The sequence below is a fragment of the Alosa alosa genome, chromosome 10 (assembly GCF_017589495.1).
Source record: "Alosa alosa isolate M-15738 ecotype Scorff River chromosome 10, AALO_Geno_1.1, whole genome shotgun sequence".
Classification (NCBI taxonomy): domain Eukaryota; kingdom Metazoa; phylum Chordata; class Actinopteri; order Clupeiformes; family Clupeidae; genus Alosa; species Alosa alosa.
In genome coordinates, this window is record NC_063198.1 from 21,141,659 (window position 1) to 21,168,891 (window position 27,233).

The following is a 27,233-nucleotide window of genomic DNA, read 5'->3' on the forward strand; positions in this document are numbered from 1 at the left end:
TCCCATTCAAGTCAATGGAGCGTTCTACTACCATTGTGAAGAGCCGTATAATAAGCTATAATCAATGCATGTAATATATTTTAAGTCTCAATTTACCAGTTGCGCCCGGACCCCCTAGCATTTTGGGGGGCCCAGAACTACTTTCTGTCATTTTTTAACAGCACCCCTGGGTTTGTGGATATGTTTTTAGAATACAACTTCTATTTCATTAAGCTCCCCCTAATTAGAACAGAATTTGGTGTAGAGAATCTACAGTTCCAGTCCAAGTTTCAGAGCTAAGATTTGTTTTGGTTCAGGAGGCCAACTGTACATGATTTGGGTGTGCAGCAGTACTACATTTTTCATTAGGTTTCAGTGCTGAAAATTCCAACTGTTTTTGTGCTAAAATAAGAATTTACGGCTCGTGAGAAATGTCTCCTATTACATTGGCTTATAGGTATAACCTATCTTTTGCCAGTGCACAGTAAATAACTTGTTTCCTTTTGGCACAATTCCTGAAAAGAGGATGAGTGGTTTCATTCAGTACCTGTTTGTTGTGGTGAAAACCTCTAGATTATTACTTGCTTTAGGGTACTGATCATCCTCCAGGAAACCATCTTTGTCAGTGCACCCCAAAACATTCATCTTTTGTTAGAACATTTGACATTATTTACAAGAATATTTTAGAAACCACATCAAGGGAATGTCTTTATTGCAAACCCATTTCGGGTGATGGTTGTTTATACCAGCAGATATTGAGACACTGCAGGTTTTGTTCAATTGAGTAAATGTTTTCCAACAGATTCCAGGGACTCCCAGGTGACTTTCAGCCTAAAACCAGCCGGAGTCCATGTCCAGGATTTTAGATCATGTTCTGGAGCCTTCCACGTTCCATCCGAGCCACTGATGTATTGTCTTTCCACTGGCATGTTTGTATTCCCTTGTCAGAAATCCAGCATTTTTGGAGGGGCCCCAGAAAAAGCAGGTAGGGGGCCAAAAAGAAACATGAACTGCATGGAAAACCTGACATGGCTTCACAGTAGCACTCATTCATTGAGGTGAAAAGAAGGGGGTGGCGCTGCTATGGCTCATGAAGCACCGGGCTAATTTCTCACACAACAGGGGGAAGCAGGACAGCGATGGCTTTGACATTGAATGCAAATTCTCTCCAAGGGCCGTGTCCCACCAGGACTGACTGTGAAACCAGGTGTTGGCTTGGTAGCTGGGAACACAACATGGAGGTAGTTTTGTATCTCCAGGTCTTAGTTAAAACTGAGATATTCACAGACATGGCACAAGTTAACTGTTGATCATATCTATGTGATTTTTTCTTTATGCTTCCACTACCCTTGTTTCTTGCCTCATTCAAGGTTACATTTTAAGGAAACCGCTTCTGTGGCCTGAAGTTTACGAGTAACAGACAGCAATATCATGTTTCATGGGATTCACAAAGATCTATTCCCCACCCGTTCTCTTCCCTTTTAAGAGGTGTGCCATTTTTTCCTCAGTTCACCTTTGTCCTTTTCACTTGCCAGAAGAGGTGAAAATTTCTCACCACCCCATCACACTGTCTGCACCACGGTTAGCAGTCACAGCCTCTGACACATTCTGCTTTTAAAGGCTTACGCCAGGAGCCTGTTAATCCGCAGGTCTGGAGGGAAGAGGTAGTAATCACCTGCCCCTCTCCTCCCTTCTCCCACATATCTAAATATCATGGGCCAAGATTACCTGTGTGGTATCTTCCAATGCGTGTGCCCAGTGCCCACATTTTTTGTCGTTCTGCCTACCCCTCCCTTAATCTCCTGATTCTCCATTAAAAAAAGAGACTGCTCCAAGCCTGTATAGGGCAAAGCATTAGCATTTGCCTTTTATTACAGTCATCAAGATTTAGAGCGATGGATATATCAGCTCCTAGCACGCAGAATTAGTTAACAATGCATTATCTACATTTTTATGATGGCCATAACTCTCCACTTTGCTCAGGGCTGAGGGGGAGAGGGAGAAAGGAGAAATAAGCAGCCAATCAGAGCCCAGGCCAGGAAGGCCACATGACTGCTCTGAAACAGTAAAACTAACCAGTCGAGCAAAAGGAAGAAAAACCGAGAAGCAATGGAAAGAGAGCAAGAAAAAAAAAGAGGGGAAGAAAGACATTCAGAGCAAGTCAGTTTTTAATATTATAAATGCACTAGTAGAGCCCATCCCGCTTAATAGAAGTTTCAATCGACAGTGGTTCGATGGATGGCTAGTTTCTTATGGGCATTTGTGAGGGATCCATGTGGCTGGTTCTAACCCAAACCTTTCTAGAATGTTCTGACTGCATTCAACATTAGTTTTGTAGACTGTAGGCCTTCAGATGGGCCAAATGAGTTTTAGCTCATTAATCTCAGAAATGAAAGTGATGTGTGATCTGAGATGTGTTTTACCATGCAGATGGGGAAAAAATGAGAGAGAAGTCCTTAAGCTCATAAATATCATAAAAACCAAATCTAGAGAGCCAATTCAAACATGTCATTGAAGTATTCAGCTCAACTGTCTGTTCAATTTATCCTTGCACACCTAGCTCAAACTCAGTCTCGTAAACTTTATTTTCAAGTTTCCCCCCTACAATAACAAAAGTGGAAAATCCATAACACCATCACAACTTATGTCCATGCAATACCGCATGCCAACCCATCTCTCTAGGCCAGCCTTGACCTCTACAATCCCGTACAAAAGCCTTTGCTGCTCGAGCTGTATTCAGTGCCGTCTCCTACCCTCAAGATTTATGGCTACCCTTTGCATTCCATTAGTAATTGGCAGCTTCTTTTCAAGAAAGTCCCATAGATTGTTCTCACACTAATTTATTATAAATAATGTATATATATATATATATAAAAATAAATATAACACACACATCTATGCTGCAATAGTCTCCTGGAAAGAGTTAACTCTGAAGACATTTCTATTCCAAAGGGATAAATTGCCTTAGATAAAATAAAAATTGAAAGCACACAGGAAGAAATCCAAAAGGTGTGAATCATTGCTCAAGACATTTTTGAGGGCATTTATACATATAGGACATGCCAGGTAGTAGAATGGGGGATGATAAAAGCCTTAACTTACAAACCATTGCTTATTGTATGAAACTGACAAATAGAAGCGCTCATTTAAAAGGGATTGATTTGTGGATTCATTTCAATATTTCATCTTTACCTTTACACACTAACATTAATACTAATGTTGGGATTAAACAAAAGGTCTTGACTACTGCACCAAAAAAAAAAAAGCACACACACCTTATTCCGAGATGTTGAATGGAACAATTTCTCAAAACCAAAAGTGAGACACCTGGTAGTAGCCTCAGGAAACACCCATTTTCAACCACCACACAGTCCTTTTATTTTTTAAAAGTTGCAATTTTATTGCAAAACGTATTAAAACATTTTTAAAATGCATAAAAGGTTAAAAATCCAGCAGACATCATTTGGTCCATCAACAAAAAACCCTAGAACAGAAAAAAGTAAAGGTTATGAAAGGGCAATAAATATAAGTCCATGGTCACCAAGTGACATTATTACTTACCATTGAAATGGAATGGGCAGTCCACAAGTGTGCAACATTCATTAACTGGTCAAGCACAGCTATCCAGTTCACTCAGCCTTGATCTAGAAAATGGAAAAGATTAAACTTAGCACAACCTAATACATTCAGAAAGGGACTCAAGTTACACACAAAAAAGGAGTCTGCTCTCTAATGTACTAACCACAGAACCTTTCATGCACTAAAAACCACCATACCGCAGTCATACACTGGAGTCAATATAAAAAGGTGGATTTCGCATCAACACTCAGTCGCACTTAGTAATAAATAAACCACCATCACACGCCATACAATAATAGCAGTCAAGGTTTGTCTCAACTAGCCAGTCAAGCATCAACCATCTTAAGAGGCAGACACTAGACTGCTACCAGACATAGCGATAAAATAAATGAATAAAAACACACCATACATAAAAGAGTGTATTTAAAAGTTCTCTTCTTACCTACCAGTCTGGGTATATAAAATACCTTGACATTTGCTAGTCTTTCAAGAGCAACCACTTGTACTCAATAAGACTTGCTCAGCCCCTGCTTCTGGCTGGCTCCGTGCGAGGATCTTGCTACTTCCCTCCCTCAGCTGGTGTCTCCCAATAGCTAGCCTCTCAGCTGGCTCCTTCCATTGGCTAGCCCTTGAGCTGGTCTCCTTCCATTGGCTAGCATCTTTGCTCGGCATCTCTCATTGGCTAGTCTCGCTGTCCTGTGTGGCAGCTTGCCTCCGACTTGCAGTTTACTGGTCTGGTAGCTATGGTCCTAGGAGTGGGCTGTCCTGTCGTTTTTTCCTTTTCTCAAGCAAGATGCTCCGTGGTTGAGAGGAACTGACATAACCAACTAAGTTCTAGCATGCAAGAGAGCTCTTAAGTGCTCAAAACAGCAGAAATCATCAAGCAGGAATTTCAGGTGGTTTCAATTTAGATTCAGTTCAAAAGCCCTTCCCTCCCTTTTAAGGTACTTCGCTATATGCATGAAGTGAATCATGTACATGATCTACAACTACAGTGAGAGCATAAGTGGCAGGTCAAAAGCTGTAGGCTATGCCTTTTGGGCAGCGACTCAAACCCAGCATTATTACCAACCACTAAAAACAGCAAAAGATGAAGAACGAGGAGTGATCACGTACACATTTAAATAAAAAAGGAAAAACTGAAGCTGTTTATTTAATCTTGATTCGCGGCGGGTTACATTTAAAACACACCCTTGTGGATGCAAAATAAGTTCTCTAAACAAAATTAAACCCTACCAATGACCTATTGGAATGCCTTACACTTCACAAGACAAATGAAAAAAAAAAAAAAAAAAAAGCAAAAACTACAAGCTAATAACTAGCAGGACAGCTTTTTTTTTTTTTTTACAAATAAAAGGTTAAGAGACAAGAAAACAAGATATAAACTGGTGTTTCCTTCAATATGCGATCCTCCCTCTCCCCCTCCCTCCCTCGCCCAACCCACATGATTTTCCTCCCCTATTGTACACATCTCTTCGTGCAGTGGACGCGTTAGCATCCACCACACCGCTTGGCTGAGCAGATCTAGGGTTGTAAACCTGCTTCCTTGCTCCTTTCATTGCTTTCCTCCTTTCCCTGTCCTCTCTCTGGCTCTCCTCTCCTAAGCACTGTGGCCTGTTGGACAATACGGAACATACATATACACAGTTACCACTTTTGCACCTAGGTCTACCTCTCATCATTTAAGAAAATAATAAAAACACAGGGGGGGGATCAGAGGACGCAAGCCGCAGAAGCAAACCTTCAGTTCAGCTAAGCTACACAAGAAGTCATTAGCGTGTGAGGACTGAACTTTGAAGCAGGAAAGCATTGCTGTTTACATAATGAGGAATCTTGGAAAGTGCCCAATTAATAATTTCTTCTATGAGATCTTAGCTTGGGTGGAGAGTGAAAGTTTGCTGCTGGATCCTCCCCCACCCACCCAATCCCTATTCAATTACAAAGATCCACATCACAGCATCATAAAATGCAGGCATGGTCAGGGATGATCCTACCACAATAAAACATGTTATCCATCTCAATTTGGACCAATGTAAGCATTCTCACCGTAGCGTTACTGTGAACGTTTCAGAGGGTCATGGATGAACCAAGCACTCTAATCGAGGGTGAAAGAGAGGTGGTGTTGGTTTTTAAGGGAAGTACGGGTACCAATTGCCCACTGATAGGGGCGATGCTTACCCACGGTTTAGTATCGTCGGCCTCCGGAGCCTCCTCCATAGCCACCGCCAGATCCTCCACCATACCCACCTACAAAATGGCCAGCGAGTTCTCTTAAATACTAGTGGACGGCTGGGATACAGTTATGCTATTGCTACACTCAACATCTTGCTCCCCTTTTAAAGACTGAAAGTCAGACAGAACATATTGGATACAAAATATGAACGCAAGGGACAAGTGATGGGGATATGAAGACAATAAGCTCTGTCAAAGCCAAGTTCACTTAAAGAGCTCCAACATTAAAGGACCTTCATAAGGAAATACTCTATGTGACTTCCAAGAAGAGTTCTCTGAGGTTGAGATCTTGTATACTAGCTGGGTTTCCATTCCATATATACAGTAATTTCCTGTGTATTAGCTGCATTGTGTACAAGCCGCAGGACAGTGTTTTACGCAAGTTAAAAGAAACAAAGCGTATGTTAATACCATATTAACTGCCCCCATGTATTAACCTCGTAGCTGAAGAAATTTTGCAAAATCAATGTATAAGCTGCGGCTAATAGTTGGGAAATTACTGTATGTGATTTTAAGTTGATGGAAACAGTATATTCACATTTGCTGCATTTCTACCAAGGGGTATACTTAAACATTGCCTTAAGACCTTATGTTTTGGTTCCACAGATTATCAAAACTCTTCCCCGATTATGTGAATGTCCAGTTTTAATTTGCATAACACAGAAGATGGAAACACAGATATGCATTTTCTTTGGCTGAATTTCCATGAATGCGCATAGAATGTGTGAATAAGCTGAATGGAAACCCAGCTAATGGCTACTGTGGAGATGCATTCGTCTCAGTATTGGGTAAGATGGTTAAGCACAAGACGACTTACCACCATATGGGCCACTGTTTCTGCCTCCGCCTCCTCCGTAGTTACCACCCTTCATTGGGCCATAGCTGGAAGATGACTGGTTGTAGTTACCAAAGTCGTTATAATTGCCACCACCTCCAAAGTTTCCTGCAGAGACAGACAGGATAAGTGAACACCCGTTTTGACACAGAAACAAAAGTGCTTGGGAGGGTATTGTGAAGTGACAAAATTTTGATAAGGAAATCTCTTCATAAGCTTCACTGACCACCACCACCACCACCGAAGTTGCCATTGCCTCCACCGCTGCTTCCCCATTGTAGCCATCGTTGTAGCCACCACCACCACCATAGCCCCCACCCTGGTTGCCATAGCCACCACCTCCACCGCCTCCCCCGTAACCTCGGTTACCACCGCCATAGCCCCCAGGACCTCCACCGCCATAGCCACCTGGGAAGGGAAAGAAACATATTAGTCAATTTAATTTGGCATGTGTAAAATCATGATGCTTCACAAAGTGATCACATGATTGCTAAAGAGTGCAACCTCTGAAACTTACCACCATTTCCTCCATAGCCATTGTAACCATCTCCATAGCCTCCTCTTCCACCTCCATATCCACCTGTATTCAGGATGAGGGCAAACAGTCTCAGGAAAAACAGCAAGTTTCTGGTGTCTCATGTTCAGAGGTTTAACAGTCCAGCTTCAGAAAGTAAGACCTGCCATGTATTGGTTCTACCTATGCACTTGACACAAGTGATTTCACTAATCAACTAATGTATTACATTTATACTGCTCAAAAAAAATTAAGGGAACACTTCAATCATACACTGGATCGGTACTCTGACACTGTTTGGTTCTGAGCGCAAGTAAAACTTTTGAGAGGAGTTTTATTTTGCAAGAACCATCAGACATTCTGTGAATGTAGTAAAGGGTGGAAGATTTAAAAAAATGTGTTTTAAGAATTGTGGAAAAAGTGTTCCCTTAATTTTTTTGAGCAGTATACATTTAATCATTTAGACAACACTTTTAATCCAAAGTGACTTACATGTGTCAATTGTAATACAAGGGATTACACATTGTCCCCGGAGCAACTTTGGGGTTAATTGCCTTGCTCCAGGAGACAATGGTGGAAGCCGGGAATGGAACCCACTATTTGTTTTCCGGCCACTGCATGCTAAGCCCAGCTCCTTAACCCTTAAAGGTGTAGGTTTTTGAACATTCTAAGTTCCGCAACAATTGAAGGTTCTAAAATTCTATGTTGAATTCAATGAACCCAGATATTCTTTAGAATGTTCATTTCTCAACATTCCGTACTCCTTTAAGGGTTAATAACTACACTACCACTGCTCCTTTATCTTTTATCTAATTTACTTTACTTTATTTTATTTTATATTTCCCCTATTTATCTTGCTAAGGGATTGTAGCAATTAGATTCAGCTGATTTTGTGAATAGTTAGAACAAATGTGTGACCGGCCTTTTACTTTGAAGCCAGACTTTCACACTTCTGCTCAGGTTTCACCAAAAAAAAAAAACATGCCAATATGTCTGACAACTGCCATTACAGTACGCTTCTGTCCTGTCACTGGCTCAAAACACGGTACATGACAAATAATCACTAAGGAAAATCATTAAAACGGTCCAACACTGTAAAGTCCATTTAAATGACTTTACCTCCATATCCTCCTCCACCACCACCACCTCTTCCAAAGTTTCCACCACCTCCTCCCCCTCCTCCACGGCCACCTGGACAAAGAAATGGGGACTTCAGTGAAGATATAATGCAAAGTTCAGAATACATTACTGATTACAAATAAGTCTGATTTCTATGGCTGAAATGCAAGTAAAAAAAATACACAGGCCATCCAAGCCACTCATCCAAAAGCTGAATAAATGGAAAGTATGAATAAATCACAAATCACAAACTACAAGTAGATGTTTACGTTCAAATATGACCCATATTTACCTCTTGGGCTCATGCCAATCCTGTTCATCTCCTCCCGTGACAGGGCTTTCCTGACCTCGCAGTTGTGGCCATTCACTGTATGGTACTTCTGGACTGTAAGAACATTACAGCAAAAAGATCAGCAGTGTGTTTGACTTTAGCAAGTTCTCTACAATCAGGCAGCACCATGACAAATACAGAAACATTGCCAGAAGGAAGATAAGGGATACATGTTTATAGAGCATTTTATAGCATAAATAAGAGAAAGGAATGTTTACATTTGCAGTAACTACTGCATTTCAGACACAAGGCAAGAGTGCTCCATCCTTCAGCCCAGTTTTTGCAAATGTACTTGCAAAAACAAACTGACCAAGGCCTCTTTACTGACAAGTTTGATGAAGGGCTTTAAAAGGTTAATCAAGGTGTATCGACACATCTGTTCATTGTGCCCATTGCTTAGTTTAGTAATCTGATCAATTAAAAGGACAAATACTTGGAGCCCCAAGTCCTTCACTCACTGACAATCCTGTCGACAGAGTCGTGGTCATCAAACGTAACAAAGGCAAACCCTCTCCTCTTGTCACTGTTCTTCTCAGTCATGATGTTGATGGCCTCAATCTCGCCAAACTGTATGAAGTAGTCCCGTAAATGGTGCTCCTCAGTGTCTTCCTTGATACCTCCGACAAATATCTTTTTGACTGCTGTGTGTGCTCCAGGCTTGCAGGAGTCCTGTAAAAGCAAGAGAGAAACAAATATGATAGGTATGTATATGTTTAACTTTTATAAACACTGACTGACCTTTTTGATTCCTTTTTCTGGTCATATTGGAACTTAAACTCAGCATCCACTTTGTGTGGACCGGGCAGCCATGGCGTCGTCAACTTCTTTCTGGTCATATTTTTTGTCTCGAAACTAAGACTGCAAAATACCTCTCTGGAAACTGCTCATCTTGTCGATTTACACATTTAGGCTTATTTCATTACTGCTCTTCCATCCACTTTGTGTCCAAAACATAACATGTGTACGGGCAGCCATGGCGTCGTCAACTTCTTTTGCATTGCTGTATGTCACAAACCCAAATCCTCTTTTATGACATGGAAAAAAAAAAAGCATTTTTTAGTCTCATCATTTTCTGGGATAACAAAGTAGATATTCATAAATCCTCTGTCCCTCTATCTGAACACAATGAAAAAAATAATTTTTGAACTTGGCTGTACCTAAGATATAGAATTGACTTAAGAATGGACTTAAGAACCATGACAAAAAAAAACAAAAAACAGATATGACAGCCACCCTGAATGCCCCTCACATTCATCTCAACAAATTCTACTCACCACGCAATCCGTGAGGGTTCCCCATTGCTCGAAATGTGCACGAAGGCTCTCGTCGGTCGTCTCAAAACTCAGTCCTCCTATGAACAGCTTGCGGAGCTGTTCAGGTTCACGAGGGGTCTATGAATGAAGGAACGTAAGCACATTTTATGAGAACAGTTAGACTTTGTGCATTTCCATGCACCGCCCAGCTAGCTAGAATATCGCATCACATTATAGCTCCCGACCTTCTTCTGTAATAAAAACAACAGTGCTTTATGTTCACCAGCTACATCTACTAATACATGTTTTGGTTTAGTTTGCATTCACGGGAAGCAACAGTCGGCCATTTTCGAGACGCCATTTTCATGGTACGAGATAATGCAAGCGAATGTGGGCCGCAAATGTACTGGCTAATTCAATTCTGAGAAATTGTCCATGCCAATATCCAAGTGTTGGCGAATTAACGCAGACATGAAGCTCGCTCCCGGCAGACAGGCAGGTGACGTTAGTTGACATTAACTTTACTTAGCTATCGATACTGCAAAGCTGCTCCCCAGGTAATACCGCTAGCAGGTAGGCTAGTTATTTGTTGGTGTAAAATGGCGCATTCGACTTAAACACGTTAGAATTAACATTAACCAAAGGCTACCACGATTAAAACGACGTACTCCACTAGTCCTCAACCCCAAACTGTGTGCGCCACTATTGCATTGTTAAGTTCGACAAAAAGCTGCACTATTCACAAGCAAATGGAACAATGGAGACTCCAAGGTTGCTATTCGAGCTAACATCTATGGCTAGCGTTAGCTAACCAGCAAAATGCTCGAAGTCGGGCTGTTTGCATCATATCTGCTAACGCTACGCAGTTAAATACACATACGTTTACAAAAGCATTCTGAGAACAATAGTGAAACATATTAATAGACAATTAAGTCAATATACCTCTTTAGACATGGTGGTATGGCTCAGCACTGCCCTCAGCTGCCTACTACAGAGTCGACGCTTGCAGAGACAAACCCACTTTTGCTAGCTGCTACGGCAATGCGCAGGAGCAGTTGGCTCTTTTACTGTCTATGGAAGTGAGTGAATGGTATTATTGGAGAGGTTCAAAACCCGCCAATGTGTGCTGGAAGTTGATTGGATCAAACTATTGCAATGAAATTATAATGTTATATACACATTTAACTGCAAACATAGTGGAACAGCATGAACAGCCTGTGTGGTGGTAGCAAAAACAGGAGATTTTGTCATTAACTAGTTCGTTAATAAAATAACTTTTATTTCAACTGTCAACCACTGTTATTGTATTAACAACTGTCAACCACTTATTATTGTTTCAACTGTCAACCACTGTTATTGTATTAACAACTGTCAACCACTTATTACTGTATTAACATGCCACTTTGTATTAATCTGCCTTTTGCCTACTTCACAGTATTTTATTTTTTATTTTTTTTTCCCCACAAATTCAGCTTGTGATTGTGCGAGATAGTAGTATTTTATTGTTCTCACAACAGATGGCGATAGGGAGCTTTGCGCCATTTGTTACACCATAGAACGCAAGAAGAACACGATTTGGTTGTTCACGTCATCAAGGAAGTCAAGATGGACTCATTCGCCCTGGTATGGCGTCCTTTTGAATGAGAGTATTTGAATGATTAGTCAGTATAATGCATTGTATTTCGTTTATAAAACATTTTGCATTAAGTGTGTGGCTCAGGCGTAACACATTGAAAGTTTCTTATCTAATCATTCTGTTGACTTCATGCGTTAAGCAGTAGCCTAAGCGCAGCTTGCCAAAGGGGACAGTTATTATTATTTTTTTAACTGTAAGAATGGATGGATAGATGATAGACTCATTCAGAATTGTTGTGGATTTAAATGTCTAATGATTGTCATAAGAACATAAATTATGCAGCTACTAACAATTAACTCCATAGTGATATGACTGCTATGCTTTCAGGAACCCACACTGTACACTGTAAAAGCAGTACTCATTCTTGATAATGATGGTGAACGACTGTATGCAAAGGTTTGCTATTTTAAGATCCTCACAACATTCAATATACTGTACATACGTTTAATTGACTATTCCCTTTATGTACAACTTTTACCATCACAATAGTCAGGGAGAGGCAGAATTTATGATGCATGCATTTACGTTTTTTTTTTTTATTTGATTGACGAAAATGGCTTAGTATTTTGTATCAAAATACTTTATAGGTGTGTATTTTTATAGTTAGAAATACTGGTAAATATTTGTTGATGTGATGACATCATAAGTGCAAAACAATGAATGTAGGCTCTGGGCAAATTATAAAATAAGTCGCAACAGCACCAGTCAGAGTTGTGATCAGAATATTAAGAAGGAGGAAGATGAGTAACACGTAGGTTGCTCACACATACAATACACTCCCTCTCACGCCAACCTCAAGTTTCTTGAGAACTTTAATCATCCAATCGGAATGCATGGAACTAGTTATGTGGTTGCCTTACAATATTGCTCAAAAAGTTGCCCCATGTATCTATCGCCTAGAGTAACGCCTAAAAACTCATATGCCCTTTGCCGTCAATATAACGCCATTTAGCGCTTACAAGGTACCCACTCGGTTAGTTAAAAACCAACTAAAGGCTCATGATCCTCCCTGATCAACAGCGTTACACTTAACGCGCTAACGAGCTTTGACTAAAAACGGTAACATCGAACTTTCTTGAAACACATCCGAATGACATGATTTGGATGTCAACTCAACGTATGTACTCCCAATCATCCGTAAATCGATCTAAAGTGCATTTTACTCCGGATAATTCCTTTAAAATTAAGGGTATTTGATATTTTATTTTAAAATACATATTAATGTATCTTAGCGCATCTCTGACAATCCTTTCACACAAACATACAGTTATTTGATTGTGTTTTTTTGAGGTAATCAGGTACGCCGTAGCTGGCTCAAGGGTTATAAAGGTATTTTGTTGTGTTTAGTTGTATAACAAAAGTTTTATAGCTATCCATGTGTGTTCACTTCTCGCTCCTTGGCTATCAATTTGGTAACTAAAACGGGCTATTTGGCGTCTTTAGAACACTAAACATATCGAAGGTGTCAAATGTTACTCCAGTCCAGATTTTTTGATGTTAATCACTCCTATGATCCATTGATACCATCTTAAGATCATGTAGACCCTATGTTATCTCGTTTCTAGTATTATGATGACACATACCCTACAGTAAAAGAACAGAAAGCTTTTGAAAAGAACATCTTCAACAAGACTCACCGTACAGACAGTAAGTCACCATTTACTCTTTTCTCTTTCAGACACTTCAATATTATGACTATCTCTGTAGTCTCAGACCATTAACCATTTCAACTCACTGGTATGCTCTATCACATACAATGCTGCATCTGTCTCCCCAGGTGAGATTGCACTTTTAGAAGGACTAACTGTGGTCTACAAGAGCAATATAGACTTATACTTCTATGTTATTGGAAGCTCACATGAAAATGAGGTATAAACAAGCAGATGAACAAATCATCTGACATCCATTTGCAAATAGATTATTTGCTGTAATATACTTGATTTTGAAAAAAATACTTGATTTTTCCTGTTTCATCAGCTGATGCTGATGTCTGTCCTGAACTGCCTGTTCGATTCCCTCAGTCAAATGTTGAGGTAAGTCATTCTGTGTACATTCCAATCTCCTACATGTACTTCTGTATGCTAATCACACATTGAGGTTCATACTTCATGTATATGTTCCCTATTATTTACAGGAAGAATGTGGAAAGAAGAGCTTTGCTAGAGAACATGGAAGGATTGTTCCTAGCTGTCGATGAAATTGTAGATGGAGGGTAGGACCTTTTTTTTTATCAACTAAGGCTTCACCTCGCAGATTTCAAAAAGCATTCGTTGTGTTATAAAATGCAGCTGATTTTAAATCTAGTTATATTATCATATACTAGCACATTCCAAGTGACTTTCATTGTCAAATGTAACTGAGAACATAAGAGTAAAAGTTACAATAACAATAATACACTACTACTATGCCATGCTGCTGCCACTACAACTACATGGAGATTTTAATATAGTTGTGTAGGGCAGGGGGTTAGATGAGAAATCAAAATGGAAGAGATGGAAGAACTATGAAGAGTTGTTGTAATATTTATGTTCATGTGTACTGTTCATGTGTTCAAAATGTGCATTTATTGCTGAGTTAAATGGTTCTGAATACTAGATGGTACTAGAAGTTGGTACAGTGTTGAAAATATTAAGTAATTTCCTTGAATAAATGTTAAAGGGTCAGCGTAGGAGATACAAAACATAGTTTTAAAATTATGACACTCTTATTTCATTGTACATTTTGTCATACATATCTTAACCAGTAACAATCAAAGTTTGTCAGGTTTTTCATTTTACATAACTATTTTAGTCTGCCTGGTCTTCCTTTGTCTGCCTGTCTTGTCTTTCATAGATGTATGCTTTCTTATTTGTATTCCTTGACCTTGTTTTTCTTTTCCTGACCCTTAGAGTCATCCTAGAGAGTGACCCACAGCAGGTTGTCTACCGTGTAGCATTACGGGTAAGCAGCATTATCTCTTTAATGATCTTTTGTTGTTGTCATCTATATCTGTGTCTCAGGGGAATTCTGACTACAGAGACATTGAGAGCCAAGAATGAGTTTTCACATGCTTTCTTTGCAGGGTGATGATGTTCCTTTGACAGAACAGACTGTGACTCAGGTAAGAGGACCTCAGCTGCTATAATTTGTGGTATATCTATTTCGAGACATGTGTAGGCAATAAGGCCTTGGAACTTAGGAATTGTACAGAGATGACCTGGTTGCAGAAAGGTCTGTAGGTTGACTATGTTGACTTCCTCCAAATAAGAAAAAGCAATTTGGCCTGTTTCGCAACAAGATGACACTCATAGTCAATAGTCACAATGCAGTTAGTGAACAGGCAAAGTTAGGGCCTGTCCACACGGAGACGCTTTTTAGGTTAAACGCAGAGGTTTTGCTTCGTCTTGGCCGAGCGTCCAAACGAATCCTGTAAACGCACTGCCCGAAACCGCACTTTTCTGAAACCTGGTCCCAGAGTGGAGAAATCTGAAACCGCCCGTTTGAGTTTGTTTAGACAGCTTAAACCGACATCCTGCTTGCGTGTCGATGATGTCATCGCCACACCTCAGCTGCACTGGACTTGCACTTATAGTATTGCCTAACAATACTAGTTTTCATACATGACATTACCTACGATCACACTCCGTAAGATAAATATCACAACTGGTGCTGCGCAGCGCCGATAGCTTATTACTTGGTGGACTGAACACTGTTTTTCCCGGTGTTTTTTTATGCATTCTAGCTACTGTCAGTGACGCGAGAGAACTTAAGTTATTAGGAAAGTGCAGTGTAAGTTTAGGCTACATTAATTTGTGCGTAGTGCCAGTGTCATTCATTTATTTTACATGTCTTACAACATATATACATGCATTCACAGTCGAGTGAAATCATATATAAGCATACAAAGACGCTTAGAACTCACGTTAAGCCAATGGTAGCACACTGAATACGAATGCACGATTTGATGCAGGCAAAAGTATTGACTGTTACTAACGAAGGTTTTATAGCAATATTATTATATAGCAATATAGCAAAATATATAAATGTGGCGACAGAATAGCCTAGAACTTGGGTAAGCCTTGCGTTTAGTAGCCTAATTGCGGTGATAGCCAAAACTAATGTGAATCACGGACTATCCTACAACCAAAGAAAGTAAAGGTGATTAGTAGGCCTACCTGCGTTAGCCAAATAAAGGACGGGACTGCAGCCTTCACAAACCGTAAAATAAAGTTTATTAGTTTTACAGTTGACAGTTCATCATCAGTCCACACAAACAATTCTGGTTTCCTTGCACTAGCCATTTTGTCGTAGCCTATTCTGTCTGTTTTTAAAGCGCAAGTTTTGGTCAATTTCTGTAAAGAAACAGTGCCACCTATAGGCCTGGGGCATGAAGTAACGTGTTGAGTCGTGTTGAGATGGATCCGTTTGGACGCAAATATTCTTGATAAGGTTCCAGGGAAGACGGAGGAAAAAAAGATCGGTTTGGTACGTGTGGACTAGGCCTTAGTCTTTGTCTTGCAAACCATTGTCAGTGTATTTAGGGTGTTTGGGCCAGATTGTGCCCTTTGCACTATGTGTGCAGGAGCAGTTTAATTTGGAATCATTTGGATGCAGTCGATTATGTCACTCATCACTAATTCTCCTAACTCTTGATAAATGTGATTACCGGTGTGTCCAGTTTGCACATGGAAATCCAATTTCTTTTCACCAACTTCTTTGTTTTTGAAGGTGCTGCAGTCGGCAAAGGAACAAATCAAGTGGTCACTTCTGCGGTAGTGTGGGAACCACAACCACTGAATACACACACATACACCCACTCACTCTCTCACATACACACACACACACACACACACACACACACACAGTGACATTCCTGTATTCATACCTCTGTATATCTCAGATATCATTGCACTGAATCATCCACTAGAGGACATTAGTTACCCTCTGTCTCCTTGGTTATGATTTCCATGATTTCCAACTGTTTCCAGTAAGAAGGTAGACCTGAAGAGACCTAAGACCTGAATGCTGGTATTGTTTTGAATGTGTTGTAAGCAATACCCTGATACATAGTTCTCTATTCCTCCCATTTCTCAGTGCTTTTCTGCCCTGCTATTACCAGTGGGTAACTGTGGGTAACTGTGAAAAAGTGTAACTGCAGTGTAACCTAGTGTTAATTTTGTCACCTATTTTTAATTTAGTCTTAGTCTTAGTCTTGTGACGAAATGTCCTTTTTAGTCTTTGTCATATTTAGTCATTCAAATATTTTTTTGTTAGTCAAGTTTTAGTCGACTAAAAGTCTCGTCATTTTAGTCTAGTTTTAGTCAAAAGGAAACTAAAGGTATCTTAGTCTTAGTCAGTTTTAGTCAACACATTTTAGTCTTTTTTTTATAACAAATTATTTCTGATTACCATGAGTCAAATAGTGTTTCACACATCTCAATTTTCCAACAATATTGTGTGTCCACAGGGCTACTCTGTTATAATTACTCATTCTTTTTTTGTCAGTCAGTATGTTTACATGCACAGGTAAGTCGAGCTACAGTTATAGCTCGGCTGGGATTTTGACCATAGACAGTAAAAGATTTGACTGGACCAGTGTCATATTCGTAGACCAGTGTTTCTCAAAGTGTGGTCCGGGGATCACTGGTGGTCCATAAAGCTATCACAAGTGGTCCGCAAAGCAGACGTGGTAAAATATAATATAGATGAGTTGTTTGCAATATAACTTGTATGTTAATCCAAACAGTTCTGCAACACTGTCTATGTAAGATATGCCAGTTTAAATCATACAGTATGAATCCTCTGACACAATAAGCAAAGTGCAAAGACAATAAGCAAGGTGGTTCAGTAAGTAGGCCTATTGTGTAGACTAATTATAGGCTACTGTTGAAGTAGGTCTAATCTTTTTTTTTTTTTAGCTAGGGTTAGTTAAGTGGTCCTGAAACTGAAAAAGTTTGAGAAACACTGTCGTGAATGGCCGAACTATTAATGTTTTACTCCATATAAAGCTAGATGGCGATATGCTTCAAACACAACACATTCCCCAAACAGACTCTCCATCTTAGCCATAGCTAACTTGCTAGCTTAACTTTCCATATTAGCTTACTTGCTAGCAAACTTTGCATCATCAGTCTAACTAGATGAATAGTTGACATTACATGCTGAACATTTTCGTATGGACATTGTGGGGGATGTTAATTTGTATGAGAGAAGCTTCAACTTCTGGGTATGTAGCATTGTGGCATAAAGCTTAGGTTGCTAACTCTGGCAGAAATCTCCAGTGTTCTTGTTCCATGCAGTTTTAGATGTTGCAGCCACAGGGTTGCAGCAGCAGCACGATAGACTAGCCTACAGGAAAGCCGTATGCGTATGAACTCATTCGAATATTTTGAAAACGTAACAGCTAGATATTCTGTCTTCTCATTTTGTAGACGAACATGAAGGAGATTTTATCTTAGTTTTTTTATTTCATGCAAAACATTTTAGTCTCGTCTTTTTTACAACAATAATGCATCTTAAGATAGTCTTAGTCAGTGTTTCAGGACATTACTGCCGTCTCGTCATCGCCTCGCCTTAGTCATGAAAAAAAAAAAGGTTGATCTAACATATTTCCTCTCGTCTCGTCTGACGAAATTAACACTAGTGTAACCCTTCAGTATGTCTGTGTGTTATGAATTCCAAGAACCATATACAAATCATTGTGCATTATGTGTCACTTGGCCTTGTTTATACCTTGATGAAAAATAAACAGTTTGAGGAAATGTGGAAAAAAGTCTCAGTAATTTCTCGTGTTTCAATGTTTGTGGAGGTTGGTCTGCCAGTAGATGATGGAACCAACAGCGCCATCTACTGGTTGCAAGAGGGGGATTTTCATCAGGCCTCTTTTAGAAGCTATATGAAGAGTATGAGTGAGTATGATTTACTTATTTGCAAGTGTGGGATATTGTCTAACGCATAAACAATACTTTACTCATGTAATACACACCTCCAATGAGTTTCTCTGTATGTCGAAATACAAAACGTTAGCATTTCCGTCCCTCGCGAGAGTTAAACAGATAGATAGATAGATACTTTATTGATCCCCAGGGGAAATTCAAGGTGTAATAATTCAACAGGTGTGATAATTCCAAATCCCCATGTTATTTTCCCATAGGAAAAATCTCAAGATACTGGATCTCCTTATATGGGCAAAGATGGCAGCTTTTTTGTAGGCAAACTTCAGAGGTCTATTCCAAATCCCCATGTTATTTTTCCATAGGAAAAGCCTCAAGTTACCGGATCTCCTTATATGGGCAAAGATGCTGGCTTTTTTGTAGGCAAACTTCAGAGGTCTATGTTACATTCAGTCACAGGGTCCATTGTTTAGAAGTGATGCTGCATGCTTTATGTTTTGTAGTTAAATGTAGATATTTTTTACAATGGATGTACATATTATTGCAAGTGACACCAAATCTTTACATAATCATGTCCCAAAGTAATACAAGTGTAAAACAAGTAGTTAATATTAATTCATTTTAGTATGTACTGTGGGTTCTACTGAAAGATTGTTGTGATAATTATTATTTTATTTTTTTTCAAAAGTTTGCCTTACTCATGGAAACTTAATTTGACTTTCAATTATGTCAAGTCCTCGATAGCAACCAACAAACAAATAAATGGCATTATCTATACCTGGTAATCACAGAATTAGGCCTGCATGCACATTATGTTAGTTTCGCCTTAGGACAAAAGAACTTTCCTTTTTCAATACGTCATCAATGCAATGCCACGTGCCGTCCCACAGCACTGCTTGCCAAAATGTACACTGGCATTTAGCAATCATCTAGAAGCAGCCAGCATAAGCGCCGTCTCCAAGGTAACAACACAGTGACGTGGCACACTCATCCCATATTTAGCCGCATGATTGGGGCCACACGTAAAACCTGAAATCTGAGACTGTCTAGTACATGCCTGGTTTTGTAGCGTCTCGACTGTGGGTGTAAGATAAGGCAATCACATCTCTGTCTAAATGTAGACAGCAAATCTACATGTGTGTTTACCAGCAGGAATTTATTACTGACGTGCCAGATTTGGGGATGTGCTTCTTTACCTGTTTAACACTGGCAATATAGAAAATGCTGGGTCCTGCATTCATTTGAACTCCACGCTGATCATTAGTATTAAATACAGGGCTTCATACATTCTGTTGAATTATATGAATAACTGAAAGGGATTGAACATCATTGAAACAGTAGACACCTGTCTGACTTACACTGAATGCTAAACAAAAACAGGGAGGGGGGTATATTTGTTATTGTGTTATTGTGTGTGTGTGTGTGTGTGTATTGTGTGTGTGTGTGTTCTGTTCTGTTCAGCCATTTGTGTCTTGTCTCTGCTGTGCAAACCTTTCTGCCCTGATAAAGACCAAAACAGCCAAGTTCCCAGTCAAACAATTGGATCAGAGTGTTTGGGCTTGAGGCCCTTTGTATGTGACTTATCTGGTTTGCAAAACGTGTTTGCTGCATGTATCGTGCAGGCGTGTTTGTATTTATTGGTCGTCACCAGGCACCGTGCCAATCTCAGTACCGTCGTCGGCAGCAACTCTGCTCAGAATTTTCAGTTTTATTCTTTATGGCCGTCGCGAGGGCCGTTTGTGGCTTAGCACGCGCGCACACTGCCCTGCGAGGGGCTCCAGCGGGAAGCAGTCCAAGAACAACTCACGCTCCCCCTCGCTTCCTCCCCATTACAGCATAATGACCATAACTCAGTTTCTCAGCTCGCCTCCAAAGCCTGTACCATGATAACAGTCAGTGTAACTGTATCCATGCACTAGTACTGCTTCTTCTGCAGGTCCTAGCTCTGCAAAAAGAGAAAACCTAATTATGGTTCCCTTATTTCTGGTATAGCATTGCTGAAAAGGAGTAAGAGAGGGTTTATCTAGAAGGTTTATGTGTATGTAGAGGACACTGGAGCCAGGACACTGCAGAAGTCACATAGGCATGACAGTTAGCATTCAGGTGAAAATGAATATAATTTTAGACAACTATCGATTAGCACAGATATAGCCACTCATATGTCAATCTAACTGCCACAAAGAGCATGAAGTTCACAGTGTATGATACTCGGGCTCAGGACTGGATAACTCATTGCACAAGCCTAGAGAGTGACTTTGGGAAAATATAATTTGAGCCAATGACCTAAGCAGCTGCTCTGTGGCTCTTGCCATGCACCTTTTTCTGGTCCAACTGCAACAGTAAAACCAGGAAGGGCCGGGTGCTGCCAGCGGCAAAATATTAAACAGAACTAATGCTGGTTCTGCCACAGTGCCATTGGCCTATTTCATGTAGATGAATTTTTAAACAGTTGCCAGTCTATAGAAATAACTGGGGCAATTTAAAGGAGAATAAGACTGATAATTGTGTGAATATTTTATAAGAACTTCCTTCTCTTTACTCCATTCCTTTACCTGTACCTCTTAATTCCATGATCCAGTGCTACGTCCCCTCTTGCCCACTGCCCTCCTCTGATGAGTGTCTGCTTTGTTGGCCCTCTATCAACACTAAAGACGTCACAGTCAAGAATAATTTCTTTTGGGACTCCTTTTTGGGGAAAAGAACTACGTAATGCTCTTTATTCTAGCGATCGTTTTGAGATCCTCAAAATGCATCTAAAGAATTGACCTTGTTTGTAACTAATTAATTTTCCTTACAGAGTCGCGGTTTGTAAGCTATATGGTAATGGTTATTATTATTGTTCTGTTAATTCTGTTTAATAATCATTTTTGTTTTTTATTTAGGTCATATGACTTTACTATAAACTGTTAATGTTAATGTAATGTAATGTTTATTGCCATTGTCATCGTAAGTCGCTTTGGACAAAATGCGTCTGCTTGGAACCATAAACATAATAATTTTTATTCACAGTGCAGTCATTAGATTTTGTGGTATGCACAGATATTGCCTCGGGACATTCTCTCTTGCTCTTTGTAAGATACGTATACCAACGTGAGATGTGTGTGATGGTCTCTGTCTTTTGTGTCATGTTCAAACTCAAGCTCTTTCAAAGATCTTAAATCAGTGCACACACAAGAATGAAGCAAAAACTTCTTTCACCCTTAAAAGCAGTGGCATGACAAGCATGCATAGTTCTCATTTGCAGGCCTCATTTTTTCCCTTTTCCCCCCACACCCTCTTTCTCCTCCCCCTCCCCCAGTGGATTCCCTAGCAGCAATGCAGCGGACATTAACAGACCCCCCCCCCAACCTGACAGATTTACGGCTGCCGCCATACCATTGGCCGCCAACCTGACAGCGGTGATTTAATGCTGGGCTCTCATTGGTGGAGCCCTGACAAGGGAATTTATGGACGTACTGTGATTCGCCGCTGGCTCTCTTTGAGGTGAATTACGACCCTGGCGCTGATAGGACACAGAAGCAGTGTGGGGTTGCGGTCGTAAAACCACTGTCCCGCGAGGGTAGGGGGGGAGGGCGTGGGGGTAAACCTAGGTCTTGACGTCAGCAAGGAAAGATTGGAGAGAGATTGCAAAGGGGAGCGAGGGAGCAGGACACAGAACAGAAGATCTAGAAATTAGAAGTGAAGAGATAAAGACTGGTAATACTAGCAGAGTCATTCAAAAATCATCAATCACATAAAAAATAACATCAAAATGGAAGTAGAGCTGGTAGGAATCTGTGTCATACAGGAGACGAGAAGAGGGTAGAGAAGAAGAGTAAAAGGAAAGAGGGAATGTGAAAAAGACAGAGAGAGAGACTGAAAGGGGAGCATGAGATGGAGGATGATGCAGAGCATAGATGAGCAGAGGGATGAGAAGCCGCCCAAAGGACAGGGATACGCACAAGTGATTTAGTGCTGCAGTATTCTCCAGGCCAGCAGAAGTCCTCCTGTGTGAAGCTTTTGTGAAGACGCTTCGCCTCTCATTTCGAAATGCATGCATCATAGTCGCCTCATTCAGCTTTCAAAGAGCCACGAATAGCCATTGTGTCCAGTGCAAATACCCTGCAGTTTCACAGAAGATGGACGAAACATACTGTCTACACAGCCAAAACCGTAATACTGAAATAGAGAACAAGATGGAGGCTGTTCAGTGTGCCATTACCAAAAATATATTGTAACATTCATTAAATATGGATAGTGGTGTTGAGGTTACGTACAAAATAAATAATAAGGTCCTTGCTTGGCTGCAATTGGGAGCAGAATTATTGAATGTCTTACACACCCCTGACGTTGTCATTACATCATTCGTATAATTGTGACCCATACGGGATGAGCAAATTGCTTAGACAGGCTAATATATCTGTATGTCAGAAGTCAATTTTAATGCAGGAAACTCAGTTTTCAGCTGGCTTTTGTTCTTCCATTTCCAAGCTCTGAGTTATGTGTTGTACTAATCCATGGGGTCTGCTTGTGAGATTGTGTGTGCATCATGCCAGTCTGGTGATTGGACTGATAAGCCTGTGCATAAACATAAACTTCCTTGCATCCATTTTACAGCTAAAAGCACATGCTCCAGAGCCTGTACTTTTTGGTTGAGTAAATAATAACATGTGGAATCAAACAATACAGGGAGACTGAAGAGAGGGGCTTTGCTCTTGTTGCACAGTTATGAAATAGAAATTCAAATGAGGTGTGGACAAAGGCTTGAATTGGCAGCGCATGCTTTATGGCTGTGATGGTATATGCCAGGTTTTATGACTTCATACAAAATTAAATTTCCTCCCCTCCGGTGTGGGTGTTGAGCTATGGTGCAAGTTAGCCTGGAAGCCTGGGGAGCAGGAGGGCCTCCTTTCACTCGTTTTTGAGCCGCTCCCTCCTTCCTCCCCCTCTTCTCTGTCTTTCTGACACACACACACGCGCCCTTTCTCTCTGAGTCATATTCAGATCTTGCTTTATTCTATCCCTTCTGATACTGGGAAACAATCCAAGGTGCTTTCTTCCCCCGTGCTAGGCTTTCCCTACAGCACGCTGAATCATCAACCTTTCAAATACGCCATGAAAGACAATTACTAATCCACAGTGCACTGTTGCTCAATGCAAGTTAACTCTTTCAGAAGCGCTAAATATAGTCTGTGGTATTTTCTTTGAGAGAAACACAAGATGGATATAGCATTCACAAGAATGTAAGCGAGAGACGGTGTGTCAGAGAGAGGAAGTAAAAGAGGAGAGAGAACAAGAGAGTTTAATGCATAAAGCATAGCGTCAATGCCCCTTTAATACCTTCAATGACCCATGAGAATGAGGAACGCAGGATTGCAGACTCACCTGTCAAATTCAATCTGGCCTCCTAATCTTTCATTTCGAGATGAAATCCTTGGCGGCTGCAGCACACTGCAGCTGGATATCGGCCCGTTCGCCTTTCTCCAACAATGTAATCTTGTGGTCACAAGCTGTATGTCACTGAATCAGAACCAAAATGCACATACCTGTGCCAAAACATTGCCGAAAATCTACAAGGCTCTTACAGCAGAATACAAACAGCACAGTTCAAGGAATCCTATCACAGTATTCCTTTCCATTTTGCAGACGAACAGAGTGCAATTTTAATCATTAGAAAATTCAGTATGTCAGCACTTAAATAAATGTATCTCAGAAATTTCTGTTGACTGACATTTACTAACAAGGCGTTATTATTGTGTGGATCCACACACTCACAGGCACAGACACACACACATTAACATCAAATAATCTCTGATTGCTTCCACAGGTCAATTACACTGTCGTCACCCACTGTCAATCACAAGAGCATTTGTGCTTGTCTGTCTGTCTATTATGGCCTTAGCAGGACATACCTTGTTCATTGTAATATTTACAGTATTTACCTCCAGTTATCATTCCAGTGATTTAGTATATTACCTGTTGACCTATCTGTGATTTTCGTTTAACATTAGCATTATATAGTCATTATAATACTACAAATGCAAGCCATTTCTCTCTAAATACACAGAGAGAGAGACAGACAGAGAGAGCGAGAGAACACATAAATGCAACACTGGAGATACAGTTAAGATACAGTTAATGTTCATTACTCCATTTTGTAGCACTGCTATCATCAGAGAACCCCTCTCCCAAAATGGCTCCAGCCACCACCCTCCCTCCTTTCCTCCAACCCCCCTCCACTCTTCTTTAGACCCCTGTTCTGATGCACCGGAGGCCATCCATAATTTATGAGCTGTGTTTGCAGCCATTATTACGATGGTACTTTTATCTTTACTGTATGCCTTTTAATTTATATCTTTTCATTACACTCCGCCACCAGTGCTGAATAGTCCATACATCCCTTGTGAGGGGAGCGTTAGCAAGTTAATGGCAAATAGTAAACAACTAAATGTGGGGTTCATGGGCATTGCAAATCTTGTCAACTTGTAAGCGCATGCAGTGATTGCTGATGTGTCTGTATGAAATCCATGACCTGGATTACCTTGGCGAATACAAACTGTTTGTGAAATGACACTGATTGAACTTTTGACTCAAATCAGAGAGAGTGAGTGTGTATGTGTGTGTTATCCTTGTGATACAAGTCCACCTGTTTATTTTACCATTGCATCACAGGTGCTGCTACTCTGTATTGGAGGTCAAAATGTCAGGGGCACTTTACAGCTTTATATGTAGCAATCAAATTAATCTTTAATACAAATAATGTACAGTACAGTTCCCATTCCATTCTGAGAGTGTGCTTCTAAACCTCTGTGGAAGCATTCAAAGAGCAGTGTATGGACCCTTTCAACAATAAAAACAAAAATAACATTCTATTGTTCTATTGAACATTTTATTTGGTTCCTAATCTACTTCCTCTGCATTAAGATAACAAATGGAATGTTAAAAAGGAAGTCTTGTGGGGCCAACTATGATGCTGATAATGGAACTCTCTTGAAAGGGTCTATACAGGACGTGTGTGTGGACAGCACTGAGATCAGGGGATGCAGAGCCAGTCAGACCAGACAGACCCAGAGCACATCTGCTTCATTAACTACAGTCATTAATTAACACGGACGGCCGAGCTGCCAGACGCCTGACGGATTGCTGCATTAACACATCCGCTGATAAATTTATTAATTAAACATTAAACAAGCTGGCGACCTCTGACCTCGTAGAGAGGGACAGCCTTGGAGATAAGGGGTGCTTTTAAGGGAATTATTGGGTGATTTACAGTGGCGTGGGGGGATTTCAGTGGAATCTCGGATCAAGCGGGGCATTGGGAGACAGGGGGACTTCATCCACAGATGAGCAGGAATGTGTTTAAAACATGAAACATTAGCCTTTTTTTTGCGGAAAATTATTTTTATCTTGAGGATCAAAAGGAAGAGACAGTGGGGAAAAAATGTCCCAACTCCCTCTAGCCTCATTTCCAAACACAGGCCAGAGTCACAAGTGCATCTCACAATAAGCTCTTGGTACCCTCATGTGTGTCTCACCTCGGGAAACTGGACACAGCTACACACATCTCCACGTACTGAGCACTATACCCCCCTCTGACCAGAACAACTCCTACTTCACTTAGGATGACTCTATGTTAAGTGCTTGAGGCCTCGGGAGAGCAGTAAATCAGACATCAATGGCAGATTCAGAGAGAGGGGGCAGAAACACAGAGTGGGAAAGAGACAAAGAAAGACCAAGACATGACATTAAGCCCCAGGGTGCAGAGTTGAGAAATGACTGCTTGTGCTATATGAAGCCTAGATATGAAGCCACTTATCTACAATCATCCAATAAGGAAAAGCAATATTTGACATTTATCAAAGAATATACCAGTAGTGTTTATGCTATAAAAAATGGTAGACATTTTCCAGAATAACTTTACTTTTTGTTAATACTTCAAACAATTTAGTCCTAAACAGAGGCATACATTATATTTGCTATAACTGTAACCACAGATTGAGGGTGTTCTGAACAAATCTCAATTTCTATATACTGTACCTCTAATAAATTTCAGGATCCAGTGCTGGAACCTATTATCTGTGTGAGATTTACTCCCCTGCTCCAGATAGCAAAATCAGGTTGGCAGATAGCGGACCGCTGGTGGTTTGCCACTTGTGGTCCGGCATTGGACCACCATCTCTTTAAATTTAACTTGTCATGAATATTAAGAAAAGTTAATAAAATGATATATGGAGTATAACTGAACAAATGAAAAAGATTTTAGACCAATAGTGGCAAAATATTGGGCAATTTGTCTGCAACCCGCAGCAGACCGCCAGATCTGCCCCCAGTGGTCCGCCAGCCCCTTGCTATCTGGGAACTGAGTACTGAATTATAAATCATGATCAATTTTAGCTTCACCACAAAAGTAATGTCCTCATCTGTACAACCTGATGGTATCAATCGAGATTGAGTGAAAGGTAACAACTCAACAATCTATTTTTGTGTTGTTTAATTAAAATGAAACATTCCCCCACTGTCAACTTGGCCTAATTAAAGAACGCATCCCTCAGAGAGGATCCCCATAAACCCTAATTTGCTGTTGAAGGTGACAACAGTGACCGAGAACAATAGCGCCGAAGCTCCTGGGAGTCATCTGTGCCTTCTCCCTGCAGAGGCCACAGATGGCTGGCTCTGCTGAATGGACACACCTGGCTTGCTCTCGTCCTGTCCTCCCTTCTCTCTTCCTCGCTCTCCCTCCTAATCATTTCAAGTCTCCTGCCTCCCCCATCAGTACTCAGGCTTTCCCGATGAAGCTCAAATATGAGTGTGTGTGTGTTATTAGCCGTAATGGCTGGCGGTGGTCTATGGACTGGAGAGGACACTTAGGAGGCAAGGTCACTGCCTTTTGTCCCTTGGTTTAGA

The 27,233-nt window shown here is 40.6% G+C and overlaps 1 protein-coding gene and 1 pseudogene across 2 annotated transcripts; one reads left to right on the plus strand and one right to left on the minus strand.

Annotated features, from left to right (window-relative positions):
• Positions 1–3,332: 3,332 nt before the first annotated feature.
• On the minus strand, positions 3,333–10,934 carry LOC125301840 (annotated as a pseudogene).
• Positions 10,231–16,476, plus strand: LOC125301839 (coatomer subunit zeta-1-like). Of its 2 annotated transcripts, none has more exons than XM_048254642.1 (9): positions 10,231–10,341; positions 11,360–11,465; positions 11,806–11,874; positions 13,157–13,255; positions 13,456–13,511; positions 13,613–13,690; positions 14,367–14,418; positions 14,540–14,578; positions 16,186–16,476. In XM_048254642.1, the coding sequence occupies exons 2-9, from the start codon at positions 11,448–11,450 to the stop codon at positions 16,231–16,233; spliced, it is 459 nt and encodes a 152-aa protein (XP_048110599.1). In that variant the 5' UTR covers positions 10,231–10,341; positions 11,360–11,447; the 3' UTR covers positions 16,234–16,476. The 2 variants fall into 2 exon arrangements, with proteins under 2 accessions (XP_048110599.1, XP_048110598.1); XM_048254641.1 differs by lacking the exons at positions 10,231–10,341; positions 13,157–13,255 and adding exons at positions 13,044–13,125; positions 13,256–13,347.
• The last annotated feature ends 10,757 nt before the right edge of the window (positions 16,477–27,233 follow it).